The 18007-nt window shown below is 33.9% G+C and overlaps 1 protein-coding gene across 1 annotated transcript; it reads right to left on the bottom strand.

Moving 5' to 3' along the window:
• Window positions 1-911: 911 nt before the first annotated feature.
• Window positions 912-17727, bottom strand: LOC123549928 (uncharacterized). The gene is made up of 4 exons (XM_045338379.2): window positions 17547-17727; window positions 16091-16270; window positions 4730-4919; window positions 912-3936 (listed from the first exon to the last, which is right to left on the bottom strand). The coding sequence occupies exons 2-4, from the start codon at window positions 16259-16261 to the stop codon at window positions 3239-3241; spliced, it is 1059 nt and encodes a 352-aa protein (XP_045194314.2). The 5' UTR covers window positions 16262-16270; window positions 17547-17727; the 3' UTR covers window positions 912-3238.
• Window positions 17728-18007: the final 280 nt, after the last annotated feature.

The raw sequence follows: 18007 nt of genomic DNA, 5'->3' as shown, positions 1-18007 counted from the left end.
ATTTTGGCTCGACATACGTAAGCCCTTTTCTGAGTTTGGTTCATAATGCTCAAACTATAACTGGTATTTATGGAAACTCCCCTTCGTTACACGAGAGGCAGGTGCCATAACCTTTAATTCCATTCTAACAGTTATGTGCTTCCTTATATGCAGAAAATATTATGTTTGTTTATTTCAAGCCATAGAATATTGATTTTGTGAAACAAACATTTATGACTTTTATCTTTTCAAAAGTTTCGCATTGATTGAGTTTGTAATCGGGAAGTTTGGCCAACGCTTTGTAGCTCTGACATGCCCACTGCTTCCTAGTGCTCTTATGTGAGTTGAAAGAGGCCACAAGATTTTGTAAGCAAGTTCTAATCTCTGCATCCGCTTGCAAATTCACAGAAATCAAAGACGACATGAACAAGCTTATTCACAAATATTTATATCCAAATATGTCCTGTGTGTTTTTCAAGGAGTTCCCTTATACAAGAACCTCAGGCTTAAAGGCGTACATATATTAAATAGGAAAATGGCGCGAAAAATATTTGCGGATTCAATTAGTCCTCAATTTTCTTGCTCTGCAGAGCTATTTTCCTTATTTTCTTTGCAATGTTTTGCTGAAATCACAAGACAAATCTATGCTTGTCATGTAGGTAGTATTTTCATAATGAAAATGAATGATAACATGACAGAAGTTTTCATGGAAATTTAGATCATACACTACCAATACAATATTGGGTCTCATATTTTAGCTGATTTTGCAGTTTGTGTGTTTGACTCAAAATATTTTTCTTGCATCAAACATGACCCCTACTTTTCTTTTGATTTTAATTCAGCACTGATAATATTCTTCAAGAAAATGTAAATTACAGACATTGTGTGTTGGGGCCACTCGAAATATGTCAATTTCACATAAAATAAAGAAGTTTTAGTTTGATCATATTTTATTGGTTATACATGTATATACGGAAACCGTTGGGCCCAAGTTCTTACAACATTAGCGATCGGCCCTCCTCTATAAAGAAAGTAAATATATATTATCATTTGATAATAGCATTTTTTAAGTTATTTATAAGATGCATACATATAATGGAAAAGTAGAAAAGGCAGAAAATGTCCCACCCCACGATCAGTTGATTGGTTTTTGCCCACATATACATTTTCGAAGTAGTGGCAGTAAAGCGTATACACATAGTAAATAAAGTCAAGTGTTGTGGAAACGTTTCATAGTCTTAATAAACTTTTGAACAACTGTAAATACTTTTTCATTATTTTCAACGTCTAACAAATCACTACCGACAAGTAATAAATCTACATTAAGCTGATGAAAGACTCTAGGTTCTGCAAAGAGTATAATTCGCTAAGGTTTGAATATGTGACAGTGAAATAGGTAATATTTAACATCTTCAACAAAGTATCCTCAATTATATGTCGAATTTTCTCCCAAATAGTTTTTGAACAGATCGCCATGCAAAATATTACAATTATTTCTTAGGCGCGTAGAACCGAAAAAAGTCTGTTTCCAAAAAAAAAAATAAAAAAAAAATGCCTAGGTACTTGCGGCGCTTTAACTCTTAAAGCAGCATGCCTCCAGATTTGGCTTAAAAAATCCTTCTTTCAAATTGAAGTTTGATCATATTATGAACATAAGAATATAAATTTTTGTTTCTAACATATTTTAAAAGATCCAAATCAAGAAAAATAAAAGATGACCGCGTCGGGAATCGAACCCCGGACCGCAGCGGCAATGAAATAGAGAAAAGTGAAAATTTCACAGGTCTCCCAACACGACAAAAGCAAAAATGTTGCAGGCTCGGTTTGATTGAGCCTGTTCATGGACGGCAGTGGAAATTCATGCTACCGTCCACGCCCTCTAGCCCCGGGTTGAGCAGAACTCAACATTTACACATGCTAAAAGTACAAAAAGCAATTTAGAGACATTCGCAGATGTATTCAAACGGCGTTGAACATGGAACCTTCAATGATACACGTGTTGAGGCGTGTAATTCCATGAAGAGCGGCGTTTGGTCCCCAGATAAAGTAAAGGGTTTGCCCCAAACGAGAAAACAATGGGCAGAAGTAAACAAACTGGAATTTAGAAAGGGGGTCTGAGGTTATGGAGCCTGCGTATCACAGGAACTGTCAAAAGACAAAAATAAAAAGTAGGCACCATATCCAAGGGGTGATTATACAATACCCAAGGCTATGAAAGCGGGAGTATTGGAACCATCCGGGCCGAAATGGTCATGTTGAGAAACTAAACAGTACCAATAACACGACATAAAACACATTTTCCCGTCGTCGTAACCAATAGAGCTATAGCTGAAGTAGTGAATAATGACTTCAAAATACAGATATTTATAATCGAGACAGTTTACCTGGGGTAAAAGCGTGACAAACGCTTTTCAATTTTCATGGAAAAAAGTAGTAAAAACAACAAATTCTCAAGTGTTTGCGTAACAGAAAGTTTGTCAGTAACTAAGTTTTAAAGCCTTCTTAAGGAATATAGCATTTATTTCAAGATATCTAAAAAAAATTTTTTGTTTGTTTGTCGAACGATCTGGAGGCATGCAGCTTTAATCTTTTTCATTTTTTATTTAACCTAAAGACATTTAATGAATTAGAATCGCGAACAGCAATATCAAGTGTATTCCATAATTCGGTAGCAGAAGGGATAAATAGTTTACTGCATGTCTCCGTACGTCGATTTACTAGTCCGTAACTGTTGCTGATACTGATAAAGGGAAAATATTTTCTACGTACTGTGGGATAAAATCTGTAAAAGGATCACTTGGAATCATAGAACGCAACCATACAAAAAGAATAAAAGCAGACTCGGTTTGATTGAATCTATTCATGAGAAGACATGTTTCTGTTGCTTTGTAGACCGTAACCAACGTCTAATTTTTTTTGCCTGTCTGAAAGAGAAACCCAAACTAATTCTTTGATCAGAGAGTTGATTGTTACTAGGCGAGCGGCTACATACTTAAGCTGTTCTAAAGATAGCTTTTCATATAATGTGCACCCGTCCCACACAACCAAAGCGTGCTCTAGAATGGGAGCATGAATGAAATGTAGATTTTATTTCGAGTTGATCGTTTTAACTTAAATTTTATTCAACGTAACACTTTAGAGGCTGATAAGGTTATATAGAAAGAACAACTAGTGAGTTGTAACCTAAATAAATTTTCACTGTATATGAAGTCTTTTGCGTTGGACTTGACGTTACACGGACACGTTCGTCACGTATAATTTATACAAAATGATAACATATGTAGAACATTTTGTCAGACTCTGTTTCAATCTTAAACTTAGTTGACATGGTTTGTGTTACAATTGTTGGTTCGAAACCTGAAAAGCGACTTGGTACTTCTTTGTCGGCTAATAAAACAAAAGTAAGCATTGCTCCAAGTGGAATTCTAGCCAACATGTTGTCCAAAATTTCGTCTACAACTTTTGAATTATCCCCAAAAACTGTCCTAATGATATATTGATTATCATCTGCTTTGATAAAACTCCCGTAACCAGAGACCTTTCCTTTGGAAAATGCAACGACGGTATAAACATATTCACCGACAAACCAGAGCCTTAGAATTTTTTCTCTCGATTTTCCTTTGTAGACAATGCTGTCGTAAGCGAGCAAATCATGCCAGATATGATCTGTAAGCGGGACAATATCACACTCATTTTCATTCGTCTTTAATTCCTTACACCCCGAAGTAATGATGCCTCTATAGGCAATACTGCGGATTGATTCGAGGAGTATGCCTTGCTTTCTATACGACTCTATCAAATTTTCTGTTGAGTAAATACAAAGATTTTTTTCTCCAATACGTTCCCATAATGCTGTCAACAACTTCCGTCCGACTCCCCTTCCTCGGAAAGCATCTTTTACGATTAACTGGCCACTGTAACATGTGTCGCTGAACATGTCAAAAACTACAATAAAGCCTGCAATGAGAAAAATAATTTCTATGACGGTTACTATGATAAAAGTGTACATTCTCAGAAATTCTTTAAAGCGGAATGAATGCTGGTGTTGGTAAGCACTTTCTCCCCTAAGAAAGAATTATGCAAGTGTATTGCCATGACAGTTGTTATCTGAGTACAGTCAGACAACATACAACAGAGATTTATCATGTCCCTATTATTATTATATATGAAACAATTACAGTTGTTTCTAGACACAACTGACGTCAAACAGCAACTTTAGAATATTACAGTTTATTGAAAAATCATGTTTATGCTGGTATTTTGGAGTACACAAATATTCTATGTCACTGTTAAAAAATTATTCCGATTCTGAAAACGATGATTGTTTCTAATAATTAAAACGTTATATTATATAGCCTTCTCAAATGCGCTCATTTGATTGGTCCAAATGGGTGCACGCACGGGTCCGCAAAAAGCGATATTTACCTGCAAATGTAATATTGACCCTTGTGATATCACTTTTTCTTATATGTGTCAAATATGGGCCAGTCAAATGAATGCATTTGCAAAGGACATATAATATAACAATTATAGACTTATGTTTCGGTCAATATTTGTTTTTACAGACCTATAAAAATGATATTGACTGTGATATCGGGCTGTGTCCTCGGTCAATATCATTTATACATGTCCGTAAAAACGCATACTGACCTCAACATAAGTCAATAGCTGTATATTAAATAGAACCACATATTAACCACAGGGATAAATGATATAGTTTGTTATATTTTATACGTAATCTTATCTGTACCTAAAGGAGTGTCGGCGTCATCTGCAGCAACAATAAAAGAAGAAGAATCAAGCTTTAAAACTGCACGACAGTCGAACTCGGTGTTATCCCAACCTTCTTTCCTTGTCAGCTGTAAAAACGTTTTAATATCAGCTTCTCGGCAATGACGGATGTTGATTGCATCTGGGATTATGTGAAAGCTTTTGGCGGTCTGTATTGAAAGGTAAAGATATATAATAGATATTCAAATGAAAATAAAGAAAACATAAATAAGATACATTTGTAAGTCCCAACTTACCAAACTAAAGGAAGTGTCCCCGAGAGAAAAGCAGTTTCTCATTTCATGACACATTTGATTAAGAATAGATATCCTGAGCTTCTAAGAGTAACCAAACTTTATAAAACTGATAGGAACGAAGAGAAGGCGGTAAACGTTTGCTTAAAAATCGTGTTCTTTTTGCAAATGAATGTCTGCGGATTTGTGCAAAAAATAGGCTCGACCGCTTCACTCTGGTAAAATGCAATGCAACCTTCGATATGACAGATATGAGTGGAAAAGGAGATGGTCAAAATGTCACTTAACAGGGATTTTATGTGTTTGTCACAGATAGATTTCTAAGAGAATGTATTTAGCTTTCTCTTCAGAACACTATATCTAAACATTGCAATTATGTATTTATGTAAAACTCTATGGATAATCGATTGTACTTAGGGGCCTGATAGTGACTTTTGATACAAATATTATCCAATTTACCTGTATACTTCGCACAAAATAACGTTATTATGATAATAGCTTTTATGTCTATAGGAATATATGATCATTTATGTCAAGATAAGAACAAATAAAACGATGATATAATCAGAGGGCCACGATGGCACTTATCGCCCACCACAGTTGTGCAGCTCAAACACGTATAACTAGAAACCTCCCTACTAAATGATTTTTGAAAACTGGTCTGAAAATTTAAAGGGGAATATTTTCAAAAAATTTCTTCAAGACTTATAGCGAAACTTCATCCGACCCCGACGTCTATGTCTTTTTTTGAAAAAAGAAAATAACTGTAAAAATTTTAGTACAGTACAGATCAGATTCACCAATAGAACATTTCTGATAAAATAATTTTTCAAAGTCGGACCAATCGTAATATCGAAAATGGGTCCAGAGAATTAAGTATAGTTCTGCGCCATGTATTGAGACGTCAGTTTTTGAAGATGGTACCCAAGCAATTTTCTGTGAATTTATTTCAAATTCGAACGAACAGTACAGGAGATTTTGTTTGGAGAATTTTCTATTTTCAGCTCTGGTTGTCATATTTTTATTTACAAATCGGAATAACAAAAGAAACATTTGTGTGATCAAATTTATGACAATAATATGTTTTGAAGTTCAACAAAAGAATAAGAGAAGTGACACTGTTTTATTAAAAGAAGAGGACTTTTAAAGCTCCCACTATATACATATATATGGAAACTGGCGGCCATGGAAATTGGCAAAACGGTACATTTTAAACAATATTGGCAGAAGGTCAAGAAAACATTCTGGGAAAATTATTTTGAAAATGGGCCAGCATTTTCTGACAACAGGATTTTAAAATATCCTTCACTGTAAACACAACTATCGATACTTTGACGTCCCTCGACATATGTGTCAAAATCTTTCTCATTACTAAAAGTACATAAGAGACATTCTAAATATATTTTACGCGGACGACACGTGAATGGCTTCTATATAAACCTGCAAAGTTTTATTGAAAACTATCGTACTGTTCGGAGATTTTTAGTTTTGTATTGTGTAGTCATATACATTAAGCAAAATACATGTAGCAATGAAAAAGCGCGAACAAAATTGTACGTTAATCTTTAAAAAATCCTTCAAGGCAGCTACTCAATGAACTGTATACTTCATATGGGAAGTCTGCAGTATCAGAGTAATATGAGCTACATGTTTCAAATTTTAAACTGATGATAAAATATTAAGAAAGTCAGTAGGTCACATTCATGGTCAATGAAATTCAGTTTTACGATTTGTGTGCAAAACTGTGTATGTCATCAAAATTTCAAGGCTGTATCTTAAAAAAACAAAAAAGTAGGTCAGTAGGTCAAGGTCACAGTCAAGTGACATCATATTACATGGGGTCATCAGGTAATTATAATTAAACAGTCTTGGAAACAGGATAAGATGATTTTTAAATATTTTTCCTATATAACTCACATGGTTTCAGACAAGAAGATGTTTAAACTTTTTTCCTATATAAGTCTTTGTAAAACTTGGGACCCCCGGGGCGGGGCCATAATTGACTCTAGGGGAATATTTGAACAGTCTTGGTAGAGGACCACTAGATGATGCTACATACCAAATATCCTCACCAAGTGGTCATTGGTTCAAGTCTTGGATTATGGGGTATGTTGATCATTGAATCAACAGTCGTTTTCACTGCTAGCAAATACTGGATAGAACTTCACAAAATTGACAGCAAGCATATAAGTAAGTTGCAGCAATTCTAATAAAAAAGAATCCGCTAGCTTCTTACATACGGTAGTCGAAAGATTTGAATAGATACATTAATCTAAAAGCGATATAAAAGGTAAAAGGGTAAATTAAAAAAAAGAAAAAAAGAAATCGTTCCCACGCTGTTAACAATGCTTGTAAGACTGATATCAGGATATTAATAAATCTTATAATGACTGTCTTTTTTCAGATATCTTAAATGGAAAAGTATTACGACATTAGATCCAGATGCTAAATATGCCACTGTTCCGTTATGCGTAAATTCGAGAAAACCCCTTTAGTAAGTCCGCAGTCCTTGGTCCGCAGAACGTGTCGAAGTAAGCTGAAAATCTCTAATGTAACACTCTTGGCGTGATATTAAAGATTTTTTTATGGTCGCACTTAAGGTGGCTCCATATCTTAGACCAAAAAGTAAAAAATGAAAGTACATTAAATAAATTTGGTCTCAATGTAGATTGAAGACTATATTTTTTGAAAATGCATTTTGCACAGTTCCTGTCTAATGCGTTATGTGTAGCGCCACCTAGCGGTACCTGCTTTTTTCACAGAAATATAAGTTCTTTCGCTATTATTAAGTGGAAAGTAGTCCGAATTTATTTTTTTCCCGCATGCTTACAATTAGTTTTTTTTTTCATATTACAAGTAGCTAAATTTCAAGAATCAATTTTCAAGCTATATCTAAGCCATTATTGATGGAAATTGCACGTTCGGAACGGCGAAATAAGTACCAAATATTGCACCTCAAATTGCATATTTCGTCTTATATCTTTTTTTTTCGGCGCGATGAAAGTGTTGTTGTCTTTTTTTAAATTTTTGTCATTGCAATTTTAAGGTATGCTCATTAAATAACTGAAATAAAATGGTATGTGTTCACGGCGGATATTTTTTGTAAAAAAAACTTTGAAAATCGGAGCCACCTTAAATATATCAGTCTATATCTAAATCTGGATACCGAAATACAAATTTAGCAATTGACGCAGTTTCAATTTGCGTTTGCCAATATTAGATCTTGCTTACATTAACATTTACCGTGAGAAAACTTGAAATATTTGCAATGTGTGGGTAGTCCAAATGCGCATTCAGAAGTCATGCATCAAATTAAACATTTAAAAAACGATAACAACAAAAAACTAGTATATCTATGCAATCTCAACATTCGAGAGGATATTAAATCAACAAATAAATAAATATATAATGATAATAAAAGCTTTGCACATGGTTCGAACATGCGATTTGTTCGCATTTATAGCAGTTGGGATTAGGTAAGAGTTTAAATGCAGTTACCCTAACAGACACATTGGTAGGTCCCTTTGGCGATACACAATATATATGACTGCGTTGATCTTGGCAGTTGCACAATAAAATATATAAAATGACACAGAGTTTCAGCGACTCGAATGTTTTGAAACGTAACTATATATCTACTGTTACTGCTGATTTAAAGTGGTTGTGTCTGTGTTGTATAGTACGGTGCCCCTAAAGTGACTTGTTACGTACTTATTTCCACTTAGGTAATGTGAGATATTTTTTATTTCGTTTAAACGAAATCATGAAATTATTTCGTTTAAACGAAATAACTATTTCGTTTAAACGAAATAATTAATTCGTTTAAACGAAATAACTTATTCGTTTAAACGAAATCAAATAACAAGGCGAATATGAAATCGCTTGATTGATAACATCATAATACAAGTGTTACAAACAAAATATATTAACGCTGGAATATAGCAAGAGAACACAGTCCTTGCCGAAAAAAAAACATCATTTTCAAGGGGAGGCCCTAAAAACCCAATCGGCCGGGAGATAGAGACCCCTTCCTCACCTACCCCACACTCGGAGCATCTCTGCTTAGTTCGTAGCTGTGCTGCTCATATCTAGCGTACAGATAAAAATCATCCCGGTACGTCCCTGATAAAGATAACTGTATAGTAACTAGAAAAGTTTTTACCTTGTCATATCTAAAAAGAGGACAAGTAAAGTAAAAGGTGGACTTTTAGAGTTTGTCAACTATTTTGAAATGTTCAATGTGATATATTTTATATAATTAACTTGTTGGCAAATGGAATGGATTTTTGAATACAATTACGTTATGATTAGACACAGAATTATATTGGAAGATTGAAAAATCAAGTTAGTCGAGAGTGAATTGACGCTTTTAACAGGCGTTGAATTCCGGCTTTGAAGCTAACATTTATATAAACTAGTTTTTAAATAAGTCATTTAGAGGAGATTGCCTTTGCTAAATGTCCCTTGCCCGTAGGTACAATGGATTTTATGTAAACAATACGAGTTTGTATGAACTGTAGTAATATTGCTTAGGATAATAATTACTTTTTACTTCACTGTCCCTGTTTTCACCTCAAAATTTTGCAAAATTTGCCGATTTACAAATTCAGGTGAAAAATTCATACCTTGAACAACTTTTTTTTATTTTAATAATTTGAATTTGAGGATTCCGAAAGAACTTTTTACATAAATGCTAGTTTGTGAATTCTTCACTTTAGTAAATCTAAGACTGTAGTATGTTTAGAATTCTGATTGACTGACATCATTTTTACACCACTTTTAGACATATTGTTGCGTCTGAAGTGCACCTAATTTGTCAAGTATTTTATGTTAGTCTATATGATTTTTTAAATACAAAATGTAATTGTAATCCATCCCTGTGAGTCGTCCGTTGGTCCGTTGTCGTCCATTCACATTTTATTTAAACGATATATTCTCTGAAAAAGTTCGAAGTTAGCGTAGATATTTGTTGCATGATCCTCTACCAAATTCATTCAAATAAATCCATTCTACGATAATTCTGGTTGCCATGGAAACCAATAGGGGAAACTTTAATCACCTTATTCTCTAAAACAGCAAGGTCCAGAGCTTTGATATTTGACATGTAGCATTGTCTAGCAGTTCTCCACCAAAATTATTCAAATCATGTCCCTGGGATAAAAATTGACACCGCAGCGGAGTTAACTTGTTTTACATAAACTTAAATTAGAAAAACACCGTTTATAAACCTTCTTCTCTAAAGCCTAAAGACCCAAAGCTTAAATATTTGGCTTGTAACATTATGTAGTAGTGCTTTACCATGCTTGTTAAAAATGCTTTCTCTTTGGGTTCAAATTAGCCCTCACCCAAGGGTTCGCTTTTTTCGGCGAACGCCGTCTAAATTCGCTTTCGTTACCTATGCCACGTGACTTCAGTTTGCAAATCAAATTACTTGATAACGCATTATAGATAATTTATCAAAATGGAAGACTTAAGCAAAACTCTGCCTGATTGGACGAGAGTGTCAATTTCTTTCACTCTGTTGATTGTGCTACGCTGAGTGAAATGTAGACAAAGCGTTTATCCTAAACGACGCTGTTCACAGTTTTAAAGCTAACTTTGGCTCAGTATATTTAGCAAGAATATTGATATATCTCAAAATGATAAGTAAGTTTAATAAATATGATAAAAACCTGTTCAAATACCAACATACATGTATATCAAATGAAAGAAAGAGCTGAATATGGTCTGCGTATCACATGAAAAAGGGTGTGATAAGAGTCTTTTATGTAGAGAAGTGCTTTTTAAAAGATTTTCCTTGTTACAATTGTCGTCTGTATATGAAAAGGTTTCTTGCTTTTTTGACTTATTCAGATTGCATATTAAAATGAGTTCTTGTTTGCTTTGATATATTTGTTATAAATTATTTAACTGATTTATTATATATGAATATTTTTCTTTAGTATGGTATGCAAACATTGAACTCAGTTGAAATTTGTTTTATAATATATATGCTATATAATGACTGAATCTCATTACACTGAAATGAAGGTACGCTGCATACAGTTTATCATTTTGCTTATGAAACAGAAATATTGAAATAATTACAATTGTATGTTTTGCTTGACCTTCACTTTTTTATAGGTGTGACGTCATTGTCCAAAGATTCATGAATAGCGAATATGCATTTGTTAAAGCGGGATCAGTTGGCCTATTTTAGAAATAAATAAAATTAATAAACAAAAAAATCCTTTAATTGATTTTTTCTCATGTATTCTAATCAAACTTGATTTGTAGCCTCTTGATTAGACCCACAGTCAACTTTGTTCAGCTGGGACATTTAACCCCTTTTAGGGGCTGCTAGAGCTAAAACTAGAAATGCCTTTATGCAGCGTCTCATGAACAGCTTGGTGGATCTTTGTCATACTTGGTCTGGAGCATCATTATAAGGTCCTCTTCCAAATTTATCTATATAGGAACTTGGGCCCTATTAGGGACCACTATAGTTAAAAAGTAGATATGCCTTTCTTCGTATTAGAGATTTTCAGCTTACTTCGACGCGTACTGCGGACCACGGACTGCGAACTTACTATAGGGGTTTTCTCAAACTGTATGTAAGTTGTTTTTTTTGCAAAACTGAACAGCGGCGTATTTAGCATCCGGTTCTAATGCCGTAATACTGTTTCTATTTAAAATATCCGAGAAAAGATAGTTATAAGATTTAATATCCATTGTATTGCATTTATGAATTACCGATATACATGTATTTTGTCTTACAAGCATTCGTAACAGTGTGGGCGCATTTTTTTTTTAAATATCCTTTTACCTTTTATACCTTTTTTATTAACGTATCTATTATACTCAAGTCTTTCGACATCGCAAACTTATTCCTTTTTATCTGAAGTGTAGCAACTTATTTAAATGCTTGTTGTCAATTTCGTGAGGATCTAGCCAGTATTCGCTAGCAGCGAAAACGGCTGTTAATTCAACGATCAACATACCTTTTAATCAAGGATTTGAACCAATGACCACCTGGTAAGGAGACAGACACTCTTCCCCTTCCCCTGTGCCGCAAGAGGTTCGCCTATTTAAGATCAGGGAATCAAAACAACAGTATGTTACAATTTAGTTGAATATTTGGTATCAAAGAATGTATATAGTGATTTTGGAAACATAGTTTCGTACTAATGCACTCGGGTTGCTGAATTTTGAAAATGCACGATACGATGCGTGACAGTTTAATGCACCGCGGTAAAAATGTCTTACTTGGTATTATACATGTATATTCTGAACTATTTCAAACCCTACAAATTCATTTTATACGGTACTGAATTCATTCGGTTTTCCCGGTCACATTATCTTATCAGGAAATAAAAGATGGCTACATTATAAATTATTAAACCGATATATACCGTGAGTTTTCATGAGTTTAAATTTTTGTCCAAGTTCCCCAAAACCGAGTATCTACACATACCATGTGTATGCATGTGTTCGAAATGTCAATGATAAAGGCTTGTCTCGACTACTAAGCTGGTTGTATCAAATGACCACACAGAATTGTTCAAATGGTGTCAAAAATATAATTTCGTTGACAATTCTATGCATGCACTCAGTCCATAAAACATTTTTTTGGAATATGATCGGAATTTGACCTTGGACGCGTCACATGCATAATGTTCACAAAACAATTTTCGGTCTCCGCTGGGTTTTAGATTGTCATTTTGACAGCCAGTTTTAATGGCACTTAAAGATTAAATTCCAGTTGAGACTGATAATTCATACTGAGTAGTCACTTTAAGATAGTAAATTTAAAACAACTTTTAACATGCAATTCTGTTATCAGATTATGAAAATACGAAGTGGCTATTTCCTTTTTTATCTCCAAACATGCTGATACATAACTAATTCAGGATGTTTTAGCTAAAATATGGTAATGTATCGGATCTCGTTCCGACGGGGTTGAAAGATACATGTATGAGAACTTCCAGTATGTTAAGACAAAGTGTTGAAATTAATCATTCAAGAAATTTCAGTAAAACTTCTATTTTATCGAACATTAGATACATTATCAAAATTAATGAAAATCAATGACCATTTTCGTACAGTATTCTACTAGAACATGGTATATATACTATACAACAAAAATATAAACGGACTTTAATTTCATTCAGGATGTTTTATTATTTTTAAACAATAATATTTAGTAATTCGTTTTTGTATTATGTTGCTAGGAAAAAACTAGTCTAGGAATTGTATAGACGGACACATATTAAATTCAGGAATCGCCGTTATCTTCAAATCCATGTTTCAAGTTGTATTATTAATGCATGAACATATTAAGGTAAATTATTATCGTAGTAAAGTGGGTTCGAAATCCACATGTCATATCGTTCGATTCGCACGGAGGTTAAGTAACGCCAGAAATGTCCCAAAATATAACAAGAGGGCCATGATGGCCCTATATCGCTCACCTGTTATCATTGCACTTGAGGACAAGAAGGTCTTCAGAAAAAATATCTAAGTCCAAAGGACAGGAACAACTAAGGGAAGAAATTAAACCAAAAAGAAAAAAAAATCTTAAAAGGTACAAATATGTCAAAATACACCTAAAAATTGGAGGTACCATCCATGTTGTATCACAGAAAAGTGGTCTCAGTTTTTCTCTACGGCAAATAATAAAAAAGTTACTAAAAACAAGCTATTAATAGTAACGTAAAAGGGAATTAATTAAAAAAAAAGATTGTAAGTTAATAAAAGAAGGATCTGCCAAATAAATCAGTATCTTCATTAGTTATGGAAATATACCCATTTTAATTTGAAATAAAGGGAGGTAATTTGACATAAAATTAGTCAATAGTTATCTACCCTCATTGGCTCAGTCCAATTAATGACAATAATAAATTTCAATAAGTCCTGTAAATACTTACTGATATAAATCCATTTTGATTACAATCAGGGGAGGTAATCAGATATAAAATAACTCTGGAACCTACTAATGGATCTGATTTGCAATGGAATCCAAGATTTATTGTTGTTGAAGATATTTTGGAAGTTTGTATCAAATAAAACCATAAATGAAGTCTCTATCTGGCTGCAAAAGCCAAAATAGCCAATTTTGGACCTTTAAGGGGCCATAACTCTGGAACCCATGAAGGAATCTGGCCAGTTCAAGAAAGGAACCGAGAGCTTGTAGTGATACAAGTTTGGTGCAAGTTTGGTTAAAATCAAATCATAAATGAAGCTGCTATTGTGCAGACAAGGTCAAAGAGCTAATTTTGGCCCTTTCAGGGGCCATAACTCTGGAATCCATTATGGGATCTGGCCGGTTCAAGAAAGGAACCGAGATCTTATGGTGACACAAGTTTTGTGCAAGTTTGATTAAATTCAAATCATAAATGAAGCTGCTATTGTGCAGGCAAGGTCAAAATAGCTAATTCTGGCCTTTCAGGGGCCATCACTCTGGAACCCATAATGGAATCTGGCCAGTTCAAGAAAGGAACCAAGATCATATGGTGATACAAGTTGTTTGCAAGTTTAGTTAAAATAAAATCATAAATGAAGCTGCTATTGTGCAGACAAGGTCAAAATAGCTAATTCTGGCCCTTTCAGGGGCCATAACTCTGGAACTCATCAAGGAATCTGACCAGTTCAAGAAAGGAGCCAAGATCTTATGGTGATACAAGTTGTGTACAAGTTTGGTAAAAATCAAATCATAAATAAAGCTGCTATTGTGCAGACAAGGTCAAAATAGCTAATTTTGGCCCTTTCAGGGGCCATAACTCTGGAACCTATATTGGGATCTGGCCAGTTCAAGAAAGGAACCGAGCTCTTATGGTGATACAAGTTGTGTGCAAGTTTGGTTAATAAAATCATAAATGAAACCATTATCGTGCAGACAAGAAATTGTTGACGGACGCACGGACGCACGAGACGCACGGACTGACGACGGACGACGGACGAAGGGTGATCACAAAAGCTCACCTTGTCACTATGTGACAGGTGAGCTAAAAACAAAATGTTAAAGCATACGGATAATTGAATAAACATGCTTCACGCAAGTAAAATGTGACAGCGTATTTAGATGACATCAGAATATTGCGATTACATGTTTTAAATGTAGCCTGTTCACTATCCATATATTTTCAAACGTATGTATTGTATAACAGCAGATAATCTCACAATACACTAATTTGTACAATGAAGGCAAAAGTTACAACACATATAGGTAAAAGAAATATATATACGCTAAGTATGTTTTCTGTTTTGCGAACCTTTAAATATTTTGAGAAAACCCCTACTGTAAGTACGCAGTCTGCTGTCCACAGTCCGTGTCGAAGTAAATTGAAAATCTCTATTAACCGCTAAAATGTAATGGATTCCTGCTATTTTGTTACAAATGGGGATAGGGACCAATTTAGCTAAAAATATAAACACGTTTAATGACCTCTTCTCATGAACCGCTTCATGAATCTTCATCAAACTACTGCTGTAATTATTCGTCTAAGGATAAACGAAACAAAATTGCAACCTGACGAAACCTTTGCGAAAAATTAAAAGAGAACCATTTAAATTGTTAAAGTGCGGTGTTTAGTTTTGAAATTTGAAAAATGTTAGATGAAAGATGAATGTTAGATGAAAAATTCATAAACTTCTTTCCTTATTACAATTCGCCGACCATCATTTTTAAAGATATTTCTTGTTTCACATAGATCTATATAAGAAAAAATATCTTGTCTAAAACCTTGAACCATGGAGGTTAGCTATTTGGCTGGAAACACTGTGTGGTCGCCATTACCAGGTTTGTTAACAACATACCCCTGAGGTCTAAACAGCCCCGTCAATGGGTCGATTGTCTTCTTATCTAATAGCTCAAAGCCTGAAGCTTTGTTATTTGCCATAAAGCATTGTGCTCTGGTCCTCTACGAAGAAACCAAGTGCCCATTTGAGTAAGGTAAGCGAAATAGGACCATTATGGCCATCTTGTTTTTTTTGTCGATAATGCGCATGTCCTATCTTATATAATCTAATTTAATCTTATTCTGTATTGTCTCATCTAGTACATAGCGAGTACGATTTGTCATTATATAGATCTGTAGATCTATGCTTACCTGATGTATTCTGGTATCTCTTTTAGGATGTAATTTCGATAGTCCCGATTGAAATACGGAAATCTTTTTATAAACTTTCCGAAGGTGTCCATGGTTTCCTTCCTGGTTTAACAGCTTCGGTTTTAGATGGAACGGGAAACTTCGTGAAAAATGACTGAATATTCTGTACATGTCGGGCAGCTGAAAGAATAAATAATATGAAGGTGATAAATACGTATTCAATTAATCAAATCACGGACTTCTTATTTAATGTTTGCTTACCAGTACTTATATTTCCATGCCTAAATGGTAGTATAAACATGTGAGTTTTACAGAAGCCTTTAATGTCACCTTTGTCATACCTGTTTTGTAATATGTCTTAGGTTTTACGTATCCCATCTTTCTAGTCTGTACTTTAGAAAAAAAGCAGGAAAGTAATTATGAGTAATTGTGGGTGATTAATTTGCTCATTGGCGTTGAGTGAATACCATATTGCAGAAAGTATATTTACTAATATTCCCTATAAGCTTGAAATCGAAACATATTAAGTCTGCTTTGAAATAAGCTATTCTATTAATGGCAAAGACTTGTTATTAACGCTCATTTACTTTCACTTTATTTGAGTTTAAGGGCTTAATATGCAGCCAGTCACTGAATAAAGATGTGCCCTCAACGATATGAACTAATGGGCGCATCGTGATGTCCAAAACACCAGAGAGGCGGTAACTTGTGTATGCAGCATTGGGTGGTTATATGAGGTTGTCAGTAGTAAAGGGCGAGGTGCACACATGAAATCTATCAACAACTACAAGAAGGCCAAAAAGTAAACATGTCCTCTCGTAAAATTGATAAATTCAGAAATTGAGCTGTTTTCAGGCCTTTATTTTGCCGCGAAATTGTTTCAGATTATGTTATGTTTATTGTTGTCCCGTCTTAAAATGAAGAGGTTTATATAATGAATAATAAAAAGAAATTACTGAAGGAAATATTTTTCTCAATATTTTAATTCTTCAGTATTTTACCCTAAGATGTAGATCAAAATATATAAAAAAATATTTTCCTGTATGATTTATTTACTCTAAGTCGGCAAAAAGTTAAAAAAAAAAACTACAAAAAATAACGTTTGACATAATTCACTTAAATGAAGTCAAGATGGTTTTTAAACCACCAGACTAACTGTTAATGAACACAGTTTAGGTCACTTTATGTTCTTCCTTTTTTTCTACAATTATGGCTAACTGCCGAAAAGTTGACTATTTGCAAATTTTAAATTTGCCAATGATGAAATTCGAAGCTGAAAATCCATACTTAAACTCATGAAACTTTACAAGACAAGCAGAATGCAATTTGTTTTATCCAGAGTTTTTTCTCTTTTTTTTTTTTAAATAAAAAATCCAGTATTGAATTTGAATATAACAAGCTGACTGAACAATTTCTGAATTTAAATCTCCATATGTAATAATAATATGTAGTTTACCTGATTAATAGACGATTTGTTTATTTGGTTATTCTATAATAATCCTTAATAAGTGAAATATTCAAATCTTGCACCGTCTATACGAACGGATATTAAAAAGGCAAATTCAAAATCTTAAATCGTTTGAATGTAACGGTTGAGATACCGCGGTTGAAATTTACCACACAAAATGAGCAGGCAATATATATTTTTCAGCAATATTGATCTTTCATCTTGACAAATTCAGGTTAAGGAGGTAGGTTACCTTGTTACCAGGGTAAAATCAAATTAGTTGAACCGCAGCAATTTTCTGTATTTCGTGTAATATGATGTTTTAACTGCTACAATCTCAATTTCTTTTATCTCTGTCCCTTCAAGTTCAATTTTTATCAAGGTTTGAAGATTATGACCCTCCAAATGTATTTTATATTGAAAGAAGAAGGAAAATACGGATATTTAACACTTTTCAGTGTATTTTTGTT

Source organism: Mercenaria mercenaria, chromosome 15 (assembly GCF_021730395.1).
Source record: "Mercenaria mercenaria strain notata chromosome 15, MADL_Memer_1, whole genome shotgun sequence".
NCBI classification, from domain to species: Eukaryota; Metazoa; Mollusca; class Bivalvia; order Venerida; family Veneridae; genus Mercenaria; species Mercenaria mercenaria.
Note: the sequence above shows the minus strand (reverse complement) of the source record. Positions and strands in the feature narration are given on the sequence as shown.